Raw genomic sequence first — 23,844 nt, 5'->3', positions numbered from 1 at the left:
ACAGTACTTAAAAAGAGAGGAACAGATCAGCTATGATCTAATAGAATTCAGACCAGGCTCGAAGGCTGAATGACCTCCCCCTGTTTTTTTGTTCCTAAGCTTGGGAACTCTATTCTTCTATCCCTCCCTTTCTGCCTTTCAGCCCCTCCTCTTTGAACGTGCCTTGGGCAACGGCAAAGTCATCTCGCTTTATCTATGTAAAGCGCTCCGAGAGGTTACCCAACAACAGAGTGGTCCAACTGGCGGCCAGCAGGCCACATGTGGCCCACGGGCCGATTCCATCCAAGTCTACCCCCTTTCCCTCCATTTCATCTGACCCACCCGCCCCCTCGAAAAACCCCAAAATGGCGCTTGTGCAACACTTCTCAAAAATGTTGTTATGTTTCTGGAAGGGAAACACAAAAATGTTTGCTTATGCGGCATTTCTCAACTAGGGATCAGGCCCCCAGCAACCAGAAGAGTGGACCACCCTGTCCTACAGGAAGGGAGCGCCGAGAACACAAGGCGTCGCAACCGAACAATCGCGTGATACAACCCTGCGGGGAGTCTGCACAGCATTCTTTCAAGAGGAAACGTTGCGAACTGAACCAAAGTTAGTCTTGCCTTGAAGGCCGCATGTTGCTCCATGTGCCGTAGAAGATTTGGTTTCTGAGCTGCCGTGTAGTCGCACACAGTGCACTTAAACTGTTTGCCTGTAAGGAAATGAAAGGCAAAAAACCCTGTTAACTTGTGGAGCCAATTGACTTTTCCAGTAAGACCCGTAGAGGATGGTTACCGCGCTTGTCTCGCGGGTGAGAGGTCCTGGGTTCGATTCCTGAGTGGGCCAAAACCTTAGGCAAGTTTCCTTACTCCACGCGCCTCTGTTTATCTAGCAGTAAGTTGGAACCCGGTTGTTAGTCGACTGGGGGATCGCTTTGAAATAATAATCTCTTCAAGAAATATAATTTGATCATTCAATCCACAACTATTTGTGGGACACTGCTGTATACAATTGGCTGCCATGTTTTGCCTACCAAATACAGTCAATCCATTGCAGTATGTTCTGTGAGATGATTCAACGTGATAAGGCGCTATATCAAATAAAAGGATTATTATTTAACCTTAAACAAGCCTGTTCCTTTCAGTTGCACAATGCCCTTTTCAACCAGCTGTCTATCAGACACGTATGGAAAACTACTGCCTTCCTTGTGAGTATCCAAAGCAGAGCTTTGTAAGACACATGAAACAAAATGTACGAAAATATCTAGAGAAAGTTGAGGTTTCACTTAGACAATATTTAAACATGTGCAGGCAACCAGAATGCTTTCCTGAGTGTGAGTTTAAACTGCACTCAGTTTAAAGTGGGACACTGCTGTGCACACTAAATGAAATGCAATTCATTTAGTGCGCACAGCAGTGTCCCACAAACAGTCATGGGTTGAGCGAGTATTTATTACTACTTTTTTTGGAGGCATTAGTGTTGCTCTCTTATCTAATATACTGCAAGGAAATTAGACAGGTGCATGATGGCAATGGGATTTATGGAGTGGATAATAATAATATAATAATACTTTATTTGATATAGAGCCTTACCACATCGTCGAGGCATCTGAAAGCGCTTCACAGGAATTACTGAAAAGTGGATTGGCTGTCTGTGTATTTGAAGACAAATGCAGCAGGCAGTTTGTACACAACAATGTCCCACAAATAGCCATGGAATGATTGCCCAATTTTATCTGGGGGATTGCTGGCCAGGACACCGGGTAAGAGAAATTCCCTTCTCTTTTCCAATAGCGCCGCGGGATCTATAACATCCACCTGAAGAGGCACAGACAAGACCTCGGTTTAACGTCTCATCTGAAGCACGGCGCCTCCGATAACGTAACACAGGAGAGACAGAAGCAACAACAATATTTTATGTGGATCAGGACACATGGCAAAGGGCTGTTCCCAGTTTCCGTGTCTATGAGGGGGAGGGAGAGTGAGCAAACAGTTCATATTGAATTCCTCTACAGGAGAAGGAGAGAGAGATGTAAACATGTGAGTGGACCATCCAAGGAGGTGCTGGAGGTCCAATACCATGCCTTGCTTCTGTGCTGCAGTCCTGTTCCTGAGCCAGACACAGCATTCCAGGGCACTGCTGCTGACAGCAAAGCCCAGCCTGGCCCATCGGCAGGACTTGGAAGGACAGACCAGTCACTGGAGCCAGAAAGTCATCCTATTCAGCTCAGGTTAGCCCTGCAAGCCAAAGCGCTAACGGGTAGAGTGGTAGGGTGGTCCTAGCTGGACAAGCAGCAGGAAACTTGCCAGACGGCAATATAAATGGCAAGCTGTGCGGATTTAGCTGGTTAGACTCCAGCAGTTACCCAAACCCACACTCTGGGGTCCCCAAGCCTTGGCTCTTGCCAACCTGCTCTTAAAACTCTCTGGAATTAGGTAAGCAGGGTGAGTCCCTCCAGGGAAAGAGTGTCCATCTTATGTGTAGGTGGGATGCATGGAATTCCCAGTTTGGTTTGGAGACTCTTAAGCAGGGTGATGGATTTCCATATGTGCCAGATACCTACCTGGCTGATCAAAATAAAAATCCACGCTGCCCCTTACACCTAACCTTGCTGCTTATCATCCACCATTAAATGTTATCTCGACTCCCAGCAGTTTATGAGCCCCATTAACAATCTTACGCATCTGTTATGCAAATAATTCTAAATGTAAGGTATACTTTAAGAGAATCTATTATACTTTTTTTTGGGTCCAACTCAGAGAAAGTTCATTTTGTAAGTACAGTGGTGAAATGTAAATAATAATCCTTGCATTTGATATAGCGCCTTACCACGTCGTTGATACGTGTCAAAGCGTTTCACAGAATATACTGTAAAGTATTTTACTGCTAAATAAGCAAAGGAGTGTGGAGTAAGGAAACTTGCCCAACATTTAGCCCTGCCCAGAAATCGAGCCAGGGATCTCTTGCTTGCGAGGCGAGTGCCCTAACCACTGAGCTACAGGATCTCCACTGTAGGCGGAGCAGCATTACTCACCATCAGCCGTGTGCAGCAGTTTGTGGCTTTTCAGGCTGCCCTTCGACTTGAACTTCTTCCCGCACAGGTCACAGAGATGGCTCTTCTCGGTGCTGTGTCGGTTCATGTGGGCGCGGAGGTTACTCTTGCTGCGCGTGGCGTACTCGCAGGACAAGCACTTGAACGGCTTCACCCCTGAGCAGGAGGAACAAGAGAATATAAGAATCGCTAGACAAAACAAGAACAAGGTCCATCGAGTTTGTCTTCCACAGAAACTTTCAGAATCATAGGAATCACAGCACAGAAGGAGGCCAGTCGGCCCATCGCCCATTTGGAAGAGCTACCCAATCAGTCCCACTTATCCGTTCTTTCCCCATACCCTTGCAAATTTTTCGTTTTCATCTACCTATCTTTTGAAAGAAGGAAACAGAGGAATAATAATAATAATCCTTTCATTTGATACTGTGCCTTTTACCACCTCGTTGAGATGTCTCAAAGCGCTTCATAGAAATATACTGTAAAATGGAGTGGATGGAGGTATTTTGTGGGCGAGACACTGCACAGCCAATTGCGCACAGCAGTGTCCAACAAACAGTCATAGATTCAGTGACCACATTTTTTTTTCTTGGAGGGATCATCACCCCCCAGAAAGTGATCCACCAATTGAAAGTGATCCACCAATAAACTTGAGTAAATTTATTTCTTTATTTGCAGTAAATGCTGTAAGTGCTTTTGGCATCATCCTGACTAAATACCAAATCTAAAGATTAATAATTAATAACAATCAATCATAATTAATAATTTGCTTAAGGTTTCGCCCTGCCAAGGAATCGAACGCAGGTCCTCTCGCTTGCAAGGCAAGCGCTCTAACCACTAGACTAAGGGAGATCACTCCAGGAAGGAAGCCCCATTCGGACACTGGTTTCTGGCAGACAATTTGTGAGCAAGCAGATCCCCAGAGGCAACACAGGAAGAAACAGTATGGTGTAGTGGCTAGAGCACTCGCCCCGCAAGTGAGAGGACCCAGGTTCGATTCCCGGGCAGGGCGAAACTTTAGGCAAGTTTCCATACTCCACACGCCTCTGTTTACCTAACAGTAAGTACGAACCCGGTTGTTACATCGCTTTCTTGGGGGTAATAATCCCTCCTCCCCAAAAACTACCGTCCAAAAATGTGGTCACTCAATCCACGACTGTTTGTGGGACGCTGCTGTGCGCTATCGGCAACTGCGTTTCGGCCACAAAATACATAGTAAATCCACTTTACAGTATAAAGTTTACAGTTTTGGAAGAAAGAATGAGGGGACGCAATATAGGCTGGTAATACAATTTTAAGTGGGGTCCTGTAGCTCAGTGGTTAGAGCACTCGCTTTGCAAGCGAGAGACCTGAGTTCAATTCCAGGCAGAGGGCGAAACCTTGGGCAAGTTTCCTTACTCCACACAGAGCCTAATAATAAACCCTCCAAAACCCAAAACAATAATAAATTGGTCATTTTCTATCTACGACTGTTTGTGGGACATTGCTGTGCGCAATCGGCTGCCGCGTTCGCCCACAAATATACAGTCAATTCACTTTACAATGTGTTCTGTGAAGCGCTTTGGGACGTCCTCCCGACGCGAAAAGCACTATATCAAATGGAAGGATTATTATTATTATTATTATTATCTCGACAACGTGATAAGGTGCTCTATCAAATGCAAGGATTATCATTATACTCTAGTGAGCAAAGAGATCACAAAAATAGTTTTCCTCCTATCTCCTTTGTGCTCTGCTCCTCTATCGCACCAGCTGTTGCTGTTATGGAGGCTGGAGGAGAGATTCTAACGTGATTTGGACTGTAGATTTGTGGGCAGAGCAAGGCAGCCCATTTGAAGTTTCAAAGTCCAGCTTGGTTTATTCGATTAACTGATAGTTTACAGCTGTTCAGATAAACAATACATTTCCAAATAATGCTTCAGGGGAGATTTACAGTGTAATAAAACAATTTCTAATCTATTAATGTAATGCAACAGTTATGCAATAATCGGCCTACCTGTGGATTCAAGGCCCACATCGGGACTTTTGACTTGAAATCTAGACCAAAACTACAATGCAGTGTTAATAGAACACTTGACCTCCGATGGCGCCCATGTTGATATTGTGGAGCCCTGTAGCATAATGATTAGACCGCTCGCCTCGCAAGCGGGAGAACCCAGGTTCGATTCTCGGCCGGGGCAAAACCTTAGGCACGTTTCCTTACTCCATGCGCCTCTGTTTACCTAGCAGTAAGTAGGAACCCGGCTGTTAGTTGATTGGCAGATCAATCAATGGCGGTAATAATTCCTCCAAGAAAAATTAACGATCATTCAATTCGAAGACAGATTGTGGGACGCTGCTGCGCTCAATTGGCTGCCAAGTTTAACCCACAAAATACACAGCCAATCCACCCTACAATATATTCTGTGAAGCGTTTTGAGCTGTCTCAACAAAGTGATACAGTGCTATATCAAATGCAAGGGTTATTATCAGTAGTATTCTTAATACCAGGTAGTTCTCCCCCCCCCCCCCCCCCCCCCAATACCTTCATGTGCCCAGATGTGGCGCTGTAGATCCGTGCCGTTCTTCCTGAAGTAACAGTCACAGTAAGGACACTTCACCGCCCGCTTCCCAATCAGACCCTTCAGCTGGACTCGCTTCCCCAGAATCTCCGAGATGGTGCTCATGGGGACCTCTGCAGACGGACAGCGGGAGAGAATTTGGTGAGGGCGGGTTGGGTGGTTGGTGCGCTGAGCGTAGCTGTGAACACAGCGAGGATGTGGCAGGGAGGATAAAGGTTGCACTGAGAGCTTGGAAGGAACAAGAGAGTTTAAAGCAGAGAAGCTGTCCCTCTGACAGTACCCTGGCTGTGTGAGAATAAGGACCCTTATTCTGATTGATAAAATGTCTTGACGACGTGATAAGGCGCTACATCAAATGCAAGGAATATTATTATAATAATATCTGGGGATACAGTATATAGCTTGGGACACAACATGTAAAGAGATTGCCAAGATGCTGGAAGGCGAACTAGATGGACCTTTGGTCTTCTTGTGCCGAGCAAATTCTTACGTTCTTATGATAGAAACGACAGCTGAGCAGTGGGTTTGGGACACCGACTGACCTGGGTGGTAGGTGGTGATGTGAGTCTTGATGAGACGATCGTCGGAGAAGGACTTCTCACACACGGGGCAAGTGTAAGTCTTCTTATCCTGGATCAAACACAGGAGGAAAGCGACAGAAATGGGTCAGTGCATAACAATTGCTTCTGTTGCACAGAGAGAAACATTAGGCAAGTTTCCTTGCTCCACGTGCCTCAGTAAAAGTAGGAACATGGTTGTTAGCTGATTGGCGGATCGCTTTCCGGAGGTAATAATCCCTTCAAATTTATTTTAAAAGATTGAATAATTTGGTCATTTAATCCACGTCTGCTTGTGGGACACTATTGTGCACAATTGGCTTCCGCGTTTGGCCCACAAAATATACAGTCACTACACTTTACAGTGTATTCTGTGAACAGCTTTGAGACGAGGACTCCATAAAATATGTGTCATCCAAAGGTTAGCACCACCAACAGTAAGCGAGGACACGGAGCTCTTCTGCTCAGCCACCCTCACCATGCTCCAGTCTAGAGCTGGTGGTAGCCCACCAAAACAGAATATATTGTAAGGTGGATCGGCTGTGTATTTTGTGAGCGAAACTTGGCTGACAAAGCTTCTCTGCAGTGATTTCCCAAATTCTGTGAACTGTGCTGAATCTGTTAGTGCACACACTCCCGACTTAACTTATCTGCTATTTGAGATGTGATGTCAAGCTGGCAAAGATCAACTGGTACTGGTACAAGATTGCCCCGAGCAAACAATGCTGCAGTTTTGAAAGAGGTTACATTTCTAAGAATTTAATAATGGATTAAGCCGAATTAAAGTGCACAGTCAACTGTGCACAGTCCAGCATTTTAATTTTACTGAAATAAATACCTGAGCCGCATACAATTCAATGCCATGAAATTATCTTTTTGGTCAAATCTTGGGAGTCTGTAGTGGTTAGAGCACTCGCCTCGTAAGGGATAGGACCCAGGTTCGATTCCCGGGCAGGGCGAAACCTTAGGCAAGTTTCCTTACTCCACAGGCTCTAGTTACCCAGCTGTAAGTAGGAACCCAGTTTTAGTCGAGTGGCAGATTGCTTTCCTGGGGTAATAATCCCTCCAAAAAATATTAAAGAATTGGTTCACTCAATCCACGACTGTTTGTGTGCAACTGGTTGCCGCGTTTCACACACAAAATACACAGTCCAAAAAAAAAATTATAATTTGCCCAGACAATAGTCACTCCACTTTAAAGTATATTCTGTGCAGCTCTTTGAGACGTCTCAACGACGTGACTTTATCAAATGCAAGGACTATTATAAAAGTATTTATTATTATCTTGTGACTGCGGTCCCGTGGGGTTGGCAAAGCATTCCATGTCGAGGAATTTTCGTCAGGCGCCAGTGGTAATTTTTTGCCTTGCTCCCGGGTTTACACATTGTGCACTGTGGTCCGTGGCAGGGCTGTGCGCTACCTACGATGTCTGATCCAGTCGGCAGTTTAATTAGCCGCTTGTCTCACATTCCTGCTTGTGGGATGTTGCTGGCAGCCAAGTTTGCCCACATAACAATTATTTCTGAGATTTGAGATAACTCATTGTGTGAAATAGTTTTCTGCCGTTGGAAAGCATGTAATACAACACAACTCAATACTTATCTATATTTAAACTGGGCAAGGTGTGTATCCATTTCTATGTACTCAATCCATGACTGTTTGTGGGACACTGCCAGGTTTCGTCCACAAAATATACGGTCAATACACTTTACAGTATGTTCTGTGAAGTGCTTTGAGACGTCCCAACGACACGACGTGGTGTTATATAAAATGCAAGAATTATTATTGTTACTATTAAGTGTTATCAGTGCAGTACTGAGCTCCGGAGAAACAAGCCTTCCTACAGATGAGGTACCCTCTTTGGGGAGGGGTGGGGGGGAAGAAAGCTGAACTGGCTCCAAGGTGACATGTTTGACAACAGAATGTTGGAATCGAGCCAGCCCTCTGCGATGGTCTCTTGTCCAGGTCCTGAGCCAGGCGGGTCCGCAGTATTCCAGGGCACTGCTGATAACAACACAGCCCAGCCTGGCTCATCGGCAGGACTCGGAGACCAGTCTCATCTGTGCCTGTTCAGGTGGGCATTAAAAGATTCACAGCACTATTCGAAGAGAAGGGAGTAAGAGAGTTCCTCTCTCCCGATGTCCTGGTTGACAACCCCCGGATAAAATTGGCCACTCATTTGAGTCAGTTTGCCGTGTGTGGAACAGCTGCTGCATTTACACGCAGTCAATACAGTTGTCAGTAATTACTGTGACGTGCTTTGAGATGCTTTGATCATATTAATAACACTCCTTGTTATCATAATAAAATACTAACTCTTGCATTTGATATAGCGCCTTATCGGGTTGATGATACATATCAAAGCGCTCCACAGAACACAGCGTAAAGTGGATTGACTGGGTATTTTGTGGGTGAAACACGGCAGCCAGTTTGCACCCAGCAGTGTCCCCCCAAAAACAGCCGCGAATTTGATATAGAGCCTTTATCACGTCATTGAGACATCTCAAAAAGTGTAAAGTGGATTTAGACTGTGTATTATTAGCAGATAGTGCAGGACCAAAACCTCTCCAGTGGTTCGGTGGCTTCCAGGGCTTTGCTTGGAGGGCGCTGTGGGTTGGGGGCGGGGAGGGGGGTGGAGGCAGAGACCACTCTCTCTGAACCGTGGGACCTACCAGCTCACTGTGGTTCCTCTGGTGGGCTTGCAGCTTGTACTTGTCTGCCGTGGTGTATAAGCAGCCCTCAGCCGGGCACTTGAGATGGATGTTGCTGTGTTTCTGCACCACGTGACGCTTGAGGCAGTTCTTGGTGATTGAGGAGTAGCTGCATTGGGAGCAGTAGTACAGGTGCTCCCGGGTGTGGGTCCGAATGTGCATGTCGTAGTGTACCTGATACCAGTACAATTTCCCTTCGGGAATGAGGGGGGGGGTGGGGGGGAGAGGAAGAGGAGGAGAGGAAGGGGCGAGGGAGGAAGCGGGAAGAGAAACAAAGAAAGAAGCACCATAAAATACATCATCATCATCATCAACATCAACCACAGCAGTAAATAACATTTACGCAGCATCTTTCACGACGGGAGGACGACCCAAGGCACTGGACAGTCAGGGATTTGGACCCGAGCTGGAGGTTAGGATCAGAAGGGGTGGGGGGCAGGGAGAGTAAGGTAGGAGGGTGAAAGAAAGTGCGGTCGAACAGGGAAGTCTTGAGACAGACCTTGAAGGAGGCAACGGACGGGGTGATTTGTTTTTTGGGTTTTTTACATTCAAATAAATGCGTGACTTGTTGTTGTCTTCAGACACAACCTGAAGATGGGGTAACAACAACAATTTGCTTTTATATAGCGCCCCTCAGGCAGGGTAACGTCCCAGAGCACTTGGGCAGGAGGGGCAAGACGGAAGGATTGGGGTAGACTGTTCTGCAGTTTCTGGGAGTAATGGCTGAAAGGGCGGCTGCCAATGGTGGAACGGAAGGCATGAGGTACACACAGGAGGCTGGAGTTAGTCGAGCAGACGCGACCAGTGGTGGAGAGGGGGGGTAAGCAGGTTGGAGAGGTAAGGAGGTGATAGGGCATGAGGGGATTTGAAGATGACTCTGAGACGCTGTCCGGAGTGGAGGGCGCTATATGAATCCAAGTTGTTGTTGTTGTTGAGCGTGAGAATCTTGAAAGCAATCCGTTTGGTGATAGAGAGCCAGTGGAGCCTGGCAACGACTAGTGTTATGGGGTTACGGAGTTTAGTGCAGGTGAGTATGCAGGTGGTGGAGTTCTGGATAATAATAAAAATCCTTGCATTTGATATAGTGTCTTATCACGTCTCAAAGCACTTCACAGAATATACTGTAAAGTGAACTGACTATATTCTGCGGGTGAAACGCGGCAGCCAATTGCATACAGCAGTGTCCCACAAACAGTCGTGGATTGAATGACCAAATTATTATTATTCATTTAATTGTTTGTGAAGGAATTATTACCCCCGGAAAAGCGATCTCTGGATTTTGTGGATAGTGGAGCTACGTAGACTGGCGAGGAAGGAATTGGAATAGTCAAGGCTGTAGGTACCAGATGTATGAGGGTTTCGGGACACGGAGGGTTGAGAGAGTGTGCTACGTTGAAAAAGTCTGTGGATGTAGGACGGACTATGCAATTTAGGAACAGAGGAGGGTGTTCAGCCCATTGAGCCTGCCCTATCAGTGTATAAAACAAAAGTCGCTGGGAACACTCAGCAGGTCGGGCAGCATCTATGGAGAAAGGAACGTGAGTCAACGTTTCGGGTCCGTGACCCTTTGTCAGAACTGGGGTATGTTGGGAGGGAGAGGCTTTTAAGGACTAACAGAGAGTGGCGGAGGCAGGGCAAAGGAGACAAGAGAAGAAAATGGGGTAGAGGTCAGGGTATGATGGGTTAAAGAGGTGTTAATGATGCAAAACAAAGGGGGTGGGGTGGGGAAATTGAAACAGGCAGACCAGAGAGAGAGAAAAGGTGTTTCTGGCACCCAGATGATGTGGTGATGGTCACAGAAGAGGGGGAAGGTGAGCTGTCCTGGTCTGAAATTGTTGAAATCAATATTGAGGCCAGAGGGCTGTAAGGTCCCCAGCAGATACGTGAGGTGTTCCTCGAGCTTGCGCTGTGGCTCATTGGAGCAGCGTAGGAGACCGTGGATGGAGAGGTCAGTTGAAGGGACTGGGAGGGAGAGTTGAAGTGGCAAGAAACCGGAAGCTCAGGGTCGTGCTTGCGGACAGAACGGAGGCGTTCGGCAAATCGGTCGCCCAACCTGCGTTCGGTCTCCCCAGTGAGAGAGGAGACCTGATGGTGAGCGGCGGATGCAGTGGACTACTTTGGTGCCGGTACACGTAAATAGCTGTCTCACTTGGAACACTGAACTGTTGAAAACCTATATACCAGTTTGTAGGCCTGTCAGGTCAGTTCCGAGGAGACTCTGTTTACCTCGTAGACCCCTCCCTTCCCCGAGGACGGCACTTAAACACGAGTCGCCATCTTCGCAGATGAAAACAAATAAGAAATTCAACACACGCACATCTCAACAGGTTGCAATAGTGCCACCTAGTGGCCGGCCTAGAACTTACATTTTGGTTTGCATCCCTCACGCCCCCTGACGACGACGACGACAACAACAACAGAGTCACATTTGTATAGCGCCTTTCACGTCGGGAGGAGCTGAGCAATCGGTGTTTTGGACCCGAGCTGAGGGTCGGGAGGCTGGAGGGCAGTGGCGGGGCAGGAGGTTGACCGAATGCATGGTCGGAGAGGAGGGTCTTCAAGGAGCCAAGGGAGGGGGCGAGGTGGGTAGACTGTGGGATGGAGTTCCAGAGGGTAGGAGCAGAGAGGCTGAAGGCCCGAACGCCAATGGTGGGGAGGGTCCGTGCGGGGGACATGGTGCAGGCTGGAGACGGTTGGCGTAGGGAAGCGGACGGGTCCATGCGGAGTTAGCAGAGAGTAGGGAGGGGCAGGGTTGTGGAAGCATTTGCGAACGCAATCAGACGACCTAAGTGAAAAGAGCAACCAAGAGGTGACCTTTGGGACGAGGCATTACCCCAAGTCTGTCTGGAGGCAATATGCTGACGCATGGTTAAACATCGAATCATAGAATCGTACAGCACAAAAAGAGGCCATTCGGCCCATCGAGTCTGTGCCGGCTCTTTGAAAAGAGCAATGTAAGGTCAATCCCACTCCCCGGCCCTTTCCCCATAACCCTGCAAACCCGTCCTCCTCAAATACCCGTCCACCGTGTTCTTAAAAGTAGTTATCGAATTGGCCTCCACCGCCCTGTTCCAGATTCGAACAACTCGCTGCGTGAAAACATTTCTTCTCCCCTCCCCTCGGCTTCTTTTAGATACTATTTTGAATCTGTGACCTCGAGTCACCGACACACCCACCAGTGCAAACAGTTTTTCCCTCTCTAACCTATCAAATCCCCTCATGTTTTGGAAGACCTCTATTAGGTCTCCTCGTAGCCTTCTCTGCTCCAATGAGAATAATCCTCACCTCTCCAGCCTTTCCTCATCATCACGGTCCCTCATTCCTGGTACCATCCTCGTAAATCTCCTCTGTACCCTTTCCAATGTCTTAACATCCTTCCTATAGTGCGGTGCCCAGAACTGGGGCAGTATTCTAACTGAGGCCTAACCAGTGTTTATATGGGTTAATCATCACCTCCTGAGTCTTGTACTCTATGCCCCTATTTATAAAGCCCAGTATCCCATATGCCCTTTTTACAGCCTTATCTCCCTGTGCTGCCTCCCCTCATTCTTTCTACCAAAATGCATTACTTCGCATTTCTCTACATTGAAACTCCTATGTCTTCCTGCAGTCGGCTCCTATCCTTCTCACTGTTTACCCCCTCCCTAACTTTGTGTCGTCCGCAAACTTGGAAACGGTACTTGCTATACCCAAGTCCAGATCATTTATGTATATTAAGAAGAGCAGTGGTCCTAATACCGATCCCTGGGGGACACCACTGTACACTTCCCTCCAGTCAGAAAAGCAGCCGTTCACCACAACTCTCTGCTTTCTGTCTCCCGTCAGTTCTGGATCCACTGCCACTGTCCCTTTTATACCATGGGCTTCTATCTTTCTTACAAGTCTTTCATGTGGCACTTTGTCAAATGCCTTTTGAAAGTCCACATAAACTACATCAACTGCACTGCCTTTATCCGCCCTCTCCGTTACCTCATCGAAAAATTCTATTAGATTTGTTAGACAAGATTTGTCTTTAACAAATCCGTGCGGCTGTCCCTCATTAACCCATATTCTTCTAAGTGAAGGTGTATTCTGTGACGGATTATAGTCTCCAGGAGTTTCCCCACTACTGATGTTAGGCTGACTGGCCTGGAGTTCCCAGGTTTGTCCTTCTGTCCCTTTTTGTACAGGGGAGTCACATTGGCCACTCTCCAGTCCTCGGGCACCACTCCGGTGTCCAACGAAGATTGAAAAATTGTAGCCGTCCTTGGAGAAGGGTCTGGGAGGAAAAGTCTCCTCGGATCTGACCTGACAGACTTATAAACTGGTAGAGCAGGCTCAATGTGCCTCCTTTGTTCCTAAAACTCCTCAGTCCATTCTCTGATGGATATTAAAGAATGAGAGCTTCTTAAAGGAGTCCTGTAGCATATCTGTAGCCCTCAATTGCGAGGCGAAACTTTAGGCAAGTTTCCTTACTCCACATGCCACTGTTTACGTAGTGTTTATGTAATACATACGTAAGTAGTATTGGCAGATCGCTTTCCGCGGGGGTAATAATCCTCCAAGAAAACAAAATGTGGTCACTCAATCCATGACTGTTTGTGGGACGCCGCTGTGCGCAATCGTCTGCTGCATTTCGTCCACAAAATACACAATCGCCACACTTCACAATTTATTCTGTGAAGCAAGCATTGTGAGACGTCTCAGCCATGTGATGAGGCGCTGTATCAAATGCAAGGATTATTATTATTATTATTATTATCATAATAGTGGCAGAACTGAACAGCATCAAGATCGAACACTGAAAGTATGGAGGGTTCCTTACCACAGTAGCCACATTCAAGATCCCCATAGACCTTCCTGATCTTCTCAAACAGACCAAAGTTCAGTTGTCGCTTCTGCAAACTGTCCAGAACCTGCTGGAAGGCTCCGAGGTCCACGCTGTCCTTTTGAGCCTGTGAGGAGAGGACTTCCTGAAAGCTCACCGGAGCTTCCTTCCCCTGCTCCAGGGATGCCGTGTCCAACGAGGTTCGGAGCTGAGGAGACTCGGGATGCCCTGCGAGGGTCTCGGCGACGTCTCTGTCCCCGTCCCCATCCCCGTCTCCGGGCTGCTCGCTTTTCTCCGCCCCCTCGGGGTCCAGCAGCGTGGCGCTGCTGACGGGCAGAGCCGGTGAAGGCTCGGCCTCCCCCTCCCCCTCTCCAGGCCAGCCTCCCGCATTGCCCCCCACCGGGAGCCCGGGAGCGGGCGTCTCCTTATGCGGGGTGGTGAGTTCCGCGACATGCGGTGTCCCCGGACGGCGCTCCCCCTCTTCTCGTTGAGCCAGGCTCTCCGCGGGGATCACCTCTGCGGGAGGAGCCCCCCTGCCCCGCCCGTCGCCTTCCGCGTTCCCGCTTGGCCCCCTGGCGAAGCCGTCAACTGCCACCAGCGCCGTCAGCTCCTGGTCCTCCAGGGCCTCGGGTTGGATGTCGCCTCCCGGCTCCAGGAGATAGAAGCTGCGGTTGATGGAGTCGTTGAAGACCGACAGCTCCTGCTCTGCCGGCCGTCCGTGGCTGTCCTGGATGTGGGACCGGAGCCGGATGGAGCTGACGAACTTCTTGGCGCACAGCGCGCAAATGTAGACGAACTTGTGCTTGCGGACGTGGGCCTCCAACGAGGGGTACTTGGTGGCCCCGTGGTCGCACAACTCGCAGGCAAAGGGCCGGTCGTCCCCGTGGACCAGCATGTGCCGGTCGCGGTCCGACTCATTCTTGAACTTGCGCTCGCACACGTGGCAGTCGTACAGCAGCTGCCGCTTGCCCTCCCTCGTCAGGAGCCTCAGCTCATCGTAAGCCTCCTTCACCTTCTCCTCCTGCAGGTCGTGGATCTCCCGCATATGCTTGAGCAGGTTCTTGACATCCGAGTACTTCTTCTTGCAGAAGCGGCAGTGCTGCTTGATCTTCTTGTGGACCCGCTCCACGTGCACCTTGAGGTGGCCCTTGCTCAGGCAGGTGAAGGCACAGTAATCGCAGGCAAACTTCTCCCCCGTGTGTTTGCGCATGTGCACGATCAGGTTGGCCTTGATGGTGCTGGCGTACTCGCACTGCGGGCACTTGTAAGGCTTCTCGTTGGTGTGGATGCGGAGGTGGGCTTGCAGCGAGTGCTTGAACTTGAAGACTTTATTGCAGTACTCGCAGGTGAAGATCTTCAGCTGGGTGGTCCCTTGCCTGCAAAGGGAGAACAGTTTTTCTTAGAAAAAAACAAGAGCAAATGACATTTACACAACAACGCCTTTCGTGTTGGGATGGCTGGGGCGTCCCAAGGCGCTGGACGGACAGTCAGGGATTTGGACCCAAGCAGGGGGTTGGGAACAGGAAACCTCCTGTCCTTTGTAGGCGACCGCAGCAATATTATGCACACAGCAAATTTGGGATCTTTACCGTCCGTCTGGGCAGGCAGACGTGACTTTGGTTTAACACTCTGGTGGCCAACCTTTTTTGGTCGGCCCAAAAAAATGAATCTTCTTGATCGGCCGTTTCTCGATTTATGCTACAAAAGAGATATATCCAATCAAGAAAAAAAGGAAACAAAACATTGATTAAAAAGACTTACTTAAGACTAGTGCGAGCCACTTCTTTGACCGGTTGGCCACCACTGGTTTATACGTTACAGTATATTCCTGTGAAGCATTTTGAGACGTCTCAACGACGTGATAAGGGGCTGTATCAAATGGAAGGATTATTATTCATAGGATCTTACAGCACAGAAGGAGGCCATTCAATCCATTGTGCCTGTGCCGGCACAATGCTTTATATTATTATTATAAAGGATGTTCCTCTCTTTCTATACCCTTCCAGACTCTGTTTTTGCCACATAATAATAATCCTTGCATTTGATTTAGCGTCTTATCAGGTCGTCAAGATATCTCAAAGCGCTTCACAGAATACACTGTAAAGTGAATTGACTGTATTTTGTGGGTGAATCACGGCAGCCAATTGCGCACAGCAGCGTCCCACAAAACAGAGGCGTGCGGAGTAAGGAAACTTGCCTAAGGTTTCGCCCTGGCCCGGGAATCGAACCTAAGTCCTCTCGCTTGCGAGGCAAGCACTCTAAACAGTGGTTTCCGTGTGTTTGTGTTCTGTGTGGGACCCACCTGAAGGAGCTCTGGGCTAGCTCCAATGGCACCTGCTGGATTGCATATTCCTGGTAACCCTTGCGCAGAGCTGACTCTTGGCTACTACTTTCGGGCTCAGCCGCTGGTGTCTCCTCAGCTGGTGTGGCCTCAATAGGAATAATTTTTGTGGCACCTGGAATGCTCAAAATATGAGTTTCATGTCATTGAATCTCGTCAACATCAAAGGCAGAGCACTGCACTGACCCCTCTCTCCCCCCTCCTTCTCCTCCATATTACTTCGCCAATCCAGAAAAGCAGGTGCAAGTTTACAGAAGAATAAATATACAATAATACAATAATTACATTCAATATAGCGCCTTTTCACATTGTTGAGACGTCTCAAGACGCATTGCAGGATTTGCTATAAGGTGGATAGACTGTGTATTTTGTAGGCGAAATGCGGCAGCACAATTGCAGACAGCGACATCCCACAAACAGCTGTGGATTGAGAGACCAGTTTTATTTGGGGGATTGTTGGCCAGGATACCAGGAGAGAGAAACTCCCTTCTCTTTTCCAATAGCGCCACGAGCTCTTTAACATCTACCTGAACAGGCAACAGGGACCTCGGTTTGATGTCTCATCCCAATCCATATACGTACCCTCTCACTCAGAAGCGAGAATGCTACCATCTGAGCCAGACTGGCATCTGGCCATGATGGGCCATTGGGTAATAATAATAATAATCCTTGCATTTGATATTGCGCCTTATCACGTCATTGAGACGTCTCAAAGTGCTTCACAGAATATACTGTGAAGTGAATTGACTGTATATTTTGTGGGCGAAATAGGGCAGCCAATTACGCAAAGCAGTGTCCCACAAACAGTTGTGGATTGAGTGACCAGATTATTATTTGTGGGGACCTGTAGTTCAGTAGTTAAGACCACTCGCTTCGCTAGCGAGAGACCTGGATTCAATTCCCGGCAGAGCGAAATGTTGGGAATGTTTCCTTACTTCACACGCCTCTGTTTACCTAACAGTAAGTAGGAACACAGTTGTTGGTCGATTGGCGGATCACTTTTCCGGGGGTAATAATTACTTTTAAAAAAAAATTGGTCACTTCAATCCATGACTGTTGTCGGACACTGCTGTGTGCGATTGGCTGCCCCGTTTCGCCCACAAATATACAGTCACTACATTTTACAGTATATTCTGTGAAGCGCTTTGAGCCAATCGTAAAGCCAATCAACTAACAACTAGGTTCCGACTTACTGCTTGGTAAATAGAGGCGTGTGGAGTAAGGAAACTTGCCTAAGGTTAAGGCCCCAAGTTACCACTTTACCAACCACTACTTATAGCCAGGACCCCACAGTCAGTGTGTGTGGTACTACTCACCTGGAATGGCCTCATGAGCTGTGAGAACCACACTGATAATGGGGTTCTTTCCAGCTACGTTCTGCTCAACATCTTTAGACGTCAACTTCTCGTTCTTTGGTAAACGTGGCCTTTTTACCACCCGGTCTCTGTCGTCGTCCTTCTTCTCTCCGTCCAACTCTACTTCAAGATCGCTCTTGTCTGGGGGGAGAGGGAATGAGAGGGAGATCAAGCACACAGCCCTGTGAGCACCGGCACGACTTAACAACAACAATAAACGACATTTACACAGTGCCTTTCACGTCGGGAGGACATCCCAAGGCACTGGACAGTCAGGGATTTGGACCCGAGCTGGGGGTCGGGATCAAGAGGGGTGGAGGACAGGGAGGGTAGGGGCAGGAGGGCGAGCGAACTTGTGGAAGAAAAGGAGGGTCTTGAACAGGCCTTGAAGGAGGGAACGGACAAGACGAAGCGATCGTGGGATGGAGTTCCAAAGGGTGGGGGCAGAGAGGCTGAAGACTTGACCGCCGGTCAAGTGATGTGGGCTGGGCGGGGAGGAACGTGGAGGGCTTACTCCCAATTCTGTGGCTCAGTGGTAGCGCTCTCGCCTCCAAGTCAGAAGGTTGTCGTCCAAGGCCCACGTCAGAACTTGTTTCGCCTATGAAATACAGTCACTCCGCTTTGCAGTCTATCCTCGGAAGCGCTTTGAGACGTCTCGAAGACGTGATAAGGCGCCGTATCAAATAGAAGGATTTTTAGCGTTATTATTATTACCTTCTTCTGCCTCTGCCTCTTCGCCGTCGTCCTTCAGAACGACAAAGCAGCGGTGTTTCCTCAGCTGCCTCTTGTTGGAGAACTTGCGGCTGCACTTCCTGCAGTCCAGGCTGTCCCCCTCTTCCGACTCCCCTTCTTCCTGTTCGGGCTTGCTTTCCGCACTTTGGTTGGAACTGCCGGCGTCTCCGGTGTCCTGCACTTCGGATACAAATTTTTTCTTGGAACCTTTGGGCCTTCCCCTCTTCCTCTTCACAGCTGTGTTCACTGAAGGAAAACAAGAATGAGGGGAGGCAGAGGTGTCCGAGGGACATTCGGCTAATAGGACCAGCTTCACAACAACAACACATTACATTTGCACGGCGCCTTTCACGTCCTGTGGACATCCCAAGGCGCTGGGAGGTCAGGGATTTGAACCCGAGCTGGGGATCAGGAGGGGTGGAGGGCAGGGAGGGTAGGGGTCAGATGGTGACTGAAGGTGCAGTCAAAGAGAAGGGTCTTGAGACATGCCTTGAAGGAGACAAGTGAGGGAGCGAGGTGATGCTGTTAACTTAACATAAGTGGGAGGCTTACTATTTATTAATAATAATCCTTGCATTTGATAGAGCGGCTAATCACTTCTTCCAGGCGTCTCAAAGAATTTCACAGAATATATTGCAAAGTGAATTGACTGTATATTTTGTGGGCGAAACACGGCAGCCAATTACGCACAGCAGTGTTCGACCAACAGTCGTGGATCGAGTGACCAAATTATTATCTAATTGAGATTGAGTGACTTCATTTTGTTTTTCTGTTTTTTTAAGGGATTATTACACCTAGAAAGCAACAACCGGGTTCCTACTTACTGCTGGGTAAACAGAGGCGTGTGGAGTAAGGAAACTTGCCCAACTTTTGGCTCTGCAGGAATCAAACCCGGGTCCTCTCGCTTGCGAGGCAAGTGGTCTAACCACTGAGCTAGAGGACTCCTGAGCGAGGGTACAGACAGCACACGCAGAGGTGGGGTCATGTCACATCAATGCATTTTGCTAGGAAGTTTCCACATGTCCCACTGCTCTGCCGGAGCAAATGAATGCGAAACTCGCACGTTCATTTTAGAGGCCCGTCCTTGTGTTCCGCGCTCACAGTCCACAATACCTGTTATTGCGTATCTCCATTGTCTATTGCAATATTAATTATGACCTCTCAAACCATTACGCAGAATATACTGTAAAATGGATTGACTGTAAATTTTGAGGGTGAAACGCGGCAGGCAATTGCGCACAGCAGCGTCCCTCAAAAAAACAGCCGTGAATGTTATTTCACTCTTAGCGACGTTACAAGGGGGGGTGGGGGGGGGGGGGGGCGGCGGGCGCAGGGAGAGGGAGTGTGAGACACCCAGCTGACCAAAACAAAATCAATGACGGGACCCAGCCCCTTCAGTGAAGCGTGGGATATCCTGGCGCTCCCATACCTTTGTCGCCTGGCGTAGCTTTCTCGGGGACAGACAGAGGTCGCAGTGGAACGATGAGATCGTCTGGAGCTGTGCCTTCCTCTGTGTGCTGCTCCGAAACGTGAACCAGCAGCTGATCTCGGTTCGGGGAGAAGAGATTGCAAAGTTTGCACATGAAGATGGAGACCAGATCTAATAGAGGGGGTAAATTTACAGTAAAAGTGAGCAAGATGATCGCAAATTAGAATGATAGGGTCCCAGACTTTCTGACTCCTGCCCAAGCCACGCTATAATCCTCTCTCTCATCGCCACCCCCCCATCCGTGTCCCCTCACCCCTTCACTCTCGCCTTGTCCCATGCTCTCTCCCCCTTGCCGCATCTCCCCCACTCCCTCCAATTCACTCGCCCGTCTCCCTCGCAGTGTGTGTCTGTCTCTGAGTGTCACTGTGTGTGTCTGTCACTTTGCGTGTGTGTCTCTCTCTCTCTCTCTCTCTCTGTCTTTCTATATGTGTGCCACTGTGTGTATCTCCCTGTGTGTCACTGTGTGGGTCTATGTCACTTTGTGTGTCTCTCTCTGTCACTATGTGTGTGTGTCTCTGTCATTATGTGTCTCTGTGTGTCTGTCACTATGTGTATCTGTGTGTTTGTGTGTGTATGAGTGTCTCCCTGTCACTCACTATGTGTATCTGTGTGTGTGTATATCTCTGTCACTGTGTATATGTCTCTGTCACTATATGTATGTGTGTCTCTGTGTGTGAGTCTCTGTCACTGTATGTATATATGTGTCAATGTGTGCGTATATGATTGTGTCTCTACGTGTGTATGTGCGTGTCTATGTGTGTGTATATGTTTATGTTTCTCTGTGTGGGTTTCTCTGTCACTATGTGGATGTCTCTGTTACTGTGTATATATGTCTGTGTCTCTCTGTCATTGTATGTGTCTCTTTGTCACAATGTACGTGTGTGTCTCTCTGTGTGCGTGTCTCTCTCCGTCATTATGTGTATGTGTGTCCGCGCGTGTGCATGTGTGTCTGTATGCATGTGTATCTCTGTCACTGTGTGTGCGTCTCTCTCTGTCACTATCAGTATTTGTGTCTGTCTCTCTGTCACTATGTATGCGTATGTCTTTGTCACTATGTATGTGTGTACCTGTGTGTGTATGTGTGTGTACGTGTGTGTCTGTGTATGTCTGTGTGTGTATGTATATACGTGTTTGTCTGTGTGCATGTATGTGGTCTGTGTGTATGTATTTATCTCTGCTTCTGTATGTATGCATGTGTCTCTATGCATGTATATATGTGTGTGTATATGTATGTGTCCGTGTATGTATGTATGTATGTATGTATGTGTGTATGTGTGTATATGTATGTATGTATGTATGTATGTATGTATGTATGTGTGTGTGTGTGTGTGTGTGTGTATGTATGTATGTATGTATGTATGTGTCTCTACGTGTGCATATATGTGTGTGCGTCTATGCATGTATGTATGTGTGTGTGACTCTGTGTGTGTGTATGTGTGTGTATGTATGTGTCTCTGTGTTGTGTGTGTCTATGTATGTATATATGTATGCATGTATGTTTCCTGCCCTACCCACCCACCCATCAGTGGCCGGGCTTTCAGTCTCTCTGCCCCCACACTCTGGAACTCCATCCCACGGTCCCTTCACCTCGCTTCCTCCCTCGCCTCCTCCAAGGCCGGTCTCAATACCCTTCTCTTCGACCATGCCTTTGGTCTCCCTCCCACCTCTCTGCCTTCCCTCACCCCTACACCACCCCTCCCCCCCACGCTCGGGCCCCGACACCTGACTGTTCAGCGCTTTGGGACGTCGTCCCGACATGAAAGGCGCTCCATAAATGTAAGTTTCCTTACTCCACACAGAGCCTAATAATAATCCCTCCAAAACCAAAACAATAATAAATTGGTCATTTTCAATCCACGACTGTTTGTGGGACATTGCTGTGCGCAATCGGCTGCCGCGTTCGCCCACAAATATACAGTCAATTCACTTTATTCTGTGAAGCGCTTTGAGATGTCTTGAAGACGTGAAAAGCGCTATATCAAATGCAAGGATTATTATTATTATTTTGTTGTTGTTGTATGTATATATGTGTCTCTGTATGTGTCTCTATGTATGTATGTATGTATGTATGTATGTATGTATGTATGTATGTATGTGTGTGTGTGTGTCTCTGTGTATGTATGTATGTGTGTGTATATATGTGTGTGTATGTGTGTGTGTGTGTATGTGTGTCTCTATGTGTGTATGTTTGTGTGTGTGTCTCTATGTGTGTGTGTGTCTCTGTGTGTGTATGTTTGTGTGTGTGTCTCTATGTGTGTGTGTCTCTGTGTGTGTATGTTTGTGTGTGTGTGTGTCTGTGTGTGTATATTTGTGTGTGTGTATCTCTATGTGTGTGTGTCTGTGTGTGTCTCTATGTGTGTATGTCTCTATGTGTGTGTGTGTGTGTCTCTGTGTGTGTGTCTCTCTATGTGTGTGTGTATCTCTCTATGTGTGTGTGTCTGTGTGTGTCTCTGTCTGTGTGTGTCTCTGTGTGTATGTGTCTCTGTCTGTATGTGTGTCTGTGTCTCTGTCTGTATGTATGTCTCTGTCTGTATGTGTGTCTGTGTCTCTGTCTGTATGTGTGTGTGTGTCTCTGTCTGTGTCTCTGTCTGTATGTGTGTCTGTGTGTGTGTGTCTGTGTGTGTCTCTGTGTGTGTGTCTCTGTCTGTATGTGTGTCTCTGTCTATGTGTGTGTCTCTGTCTGTATGTGTGTCTCTGTCTGTATGTGTGTCTCTGTCTGTATGTGTGTCTCTGTGTGTGTGTGTGTCTCTGTCTGTATGTGTGTCTCTGTCTATGTGTGTGTCTCTGTCTGTATGTGTGTCTCTGTCTGTATGTGTGTCTCTGTCTGTATGTGTGTCTCTGTGTGTGTGTGTGTCTCTGTCTGTATGTGTGTCTCTGTCTGTATGTGTGTCTGTGTGTGTATCTCTGTGTGTGTGTGTGTGTGTCTGTGTGTGTGTCTCTGTCTGTGTGTGTGTCTCTGTCTGTATGTGTGTGTGTCTCTGTCTGTCTGTATGTGTGTGTGTCTGTATGTGTGTGTGTGTATCTGTGTATGTGTGTGTCTGTGTGTGTGTCTCTGTCTGTGTGTGTGTCTCTGTCTGTGTGTGTGTCTCTGTCTGTGTGTGTGTGTGTCTCTGTCTGTCTGTATGTGTGTGTATCTGTGTGTGTGTGTGTATCTGTGTGTGTGTGTGTGTATCTGTGTGTGTGTGTGTGTATCTGTGTGTGTGTGTGTCTGTATGAGTGTGTATGTGTGTGTGTGTGACAGTCCGGGCCACCAATGAAAAGCGAGCGAACCTCCCACCTGAGCGGCGTGCGCGGCGACCCAATGGGCGGAGGGGAGAGGGGGAGGGGGCGGGCGCTGCGGGAGCCAATGAGCGGCGAGAGCGGCCCGTCCATCAGGCGCGCGGGGGTGAGGGGTGACGGTTGGCAGTTGCCGTCTAAACGGCTGTTCCCCGTCCCGCTCAGCCCCAGCGCGAGCGCGGGCGGGGGGTGGGGGGGCGGTCGCGCTCGTCGGAAACCGTCGGTTCCGGGCCCCTAACAATACAGTTATCATTATTATTATTGATTATTATTCTACTTTAATTTTTTCCCTCGAAAGAGGAGGGGAGGGAAAGGCGGGGGGGGGGGCGGAAAAAAAAACTATCGCCCTCAATGACTGACCTGGCGCCTGCTGCTCCATTGAGCCCCGACCAAATCATATAAATAAAGGCCTCCCGCCTTTTTTATGTCGAGCCGCTCGACGGCAGCCGCTTCACGAAGTTCAGAAAGCCATCAAAATATTTTTTTCGTTTCTGGCGAATCTGCTGAAGGAACATGGCGGCGGCGGAGGGCGGGCGGGCGGCGGCTCCTTGACCCTCCCCCCCCCCCCCCCACACCTTCCCTCTCACCAGCGCGCAGGCGCGAGTCAACGAGCGGAGTCAGCCGCTTGCGGGGGCAAGAGCCGACCTCCCACGCTCCCTCGCTCGCTCCGCCCGAGGTGCTGCCGGGTCCTCCCGATTGGCGGCCTGGAGGACCGCCCAGCCTCCTGGTGTGTGTGTGTGTGATGTGGTCTCACTGCTCCCCCTGCTGGTGACGCACGGTACATTGGCTGGATAGAGCTGGACCTGGAAGGGCAGACCAGTCACTGGTGGTGGGGGGGTCTTCCCCCTCAGCTCCTGTTTAACCCTGCAAGGGTCAGGGTGGTCCGAGGTGGACTCGGGTCATCGAGACGTCTCCAAACCCTCTCTCCTCAGGATATAGCGTAAAGCGGATTGACTGCAGCTTCGCCCCCAGAATACACAGTGGGT

At 48.6% G+C, this 23,844-nt stretch overlaps 1 protein-coding gene across 4 annotated transcripts in view; it reads right to left on the bottom strand.

Annotated features, from left to right (window-relative positions):
* LOC103189010 (zinc finger protein ZFAT) overlaps positions 1-23,386 on the bottom strand; it is a 28,184-nt gene extending 4,798 nt beyond the window's left edge. For 2 of the 4 annotated variants that reach the window (XM_042345576.1, XM_042345577.1), the window contains exons 1-11: positions 23,219-23,386; positions 19,523-19,693; positions 18,076-18,339; positions 17,323-17,502; positions 15,968-16,121; positions 13,663-15,041; positions 8,820-9,052; positions 6,133-6,220; positions 5,554-5,703; positions 3,015-3,188; positions 604-692 (exon numbers count right to left, since the gene is read on the bottom strand). In XM_042345576.1, coding sequence (XP_042201510.1) covers positions 604-692; positions 3,015-3,188; positions 5,554-5,703; positions 6,133-6,220; positions 8,820-9,052; positions 13,663-15,041; positions 15,968-16,121; positions 17,323-17,502; positions 18,076-18,339; positions 19,523-19,693; positions 23,219-23,237 — 2,901 coding nt within the window. In that variant the 5' untranslated portion in view covers positions 23,238-23,386. The remainder of the gene's footprint in view (positions 1-603; positions 693-3,014; positions 3,189-5,553; positions 5,704-6,132; positions 6,221-8,819; positions 9,053-13,662; positions 15,042-15,967; positions 16,122-17,322; positions 17,503-18,075; positions 18,340-19,522; positions 19,694-23,218) is intronic. The other 2 variants (XM_042345574.1, XM_042345575.1) reach the window with 2 other exon arrangements.
* Positions 23,387-23,844: the final 458 nt, after the last annotated feature.

Source organism: Callorhinchus milii, unplaced genomic scaffold (assembly GCF_018977255.1).
Source record: "Callorhinchus milii isolate IMCB2004 unplaced genomic scaffold, IMCB_Cmil_1.0 Scaffold62, whole genome shotgun sequence".
Classification (NCBI taxonomy): Eukaryota; Metazoa; Chordata; class Chondrichthyes; order Chimaeriformes; family Callorhinchidae; genus Callorhinchus; species Callorhinchus milii.
This window is presented reverse-complemented; position numbering and strand designations above follow the sequence as displayed.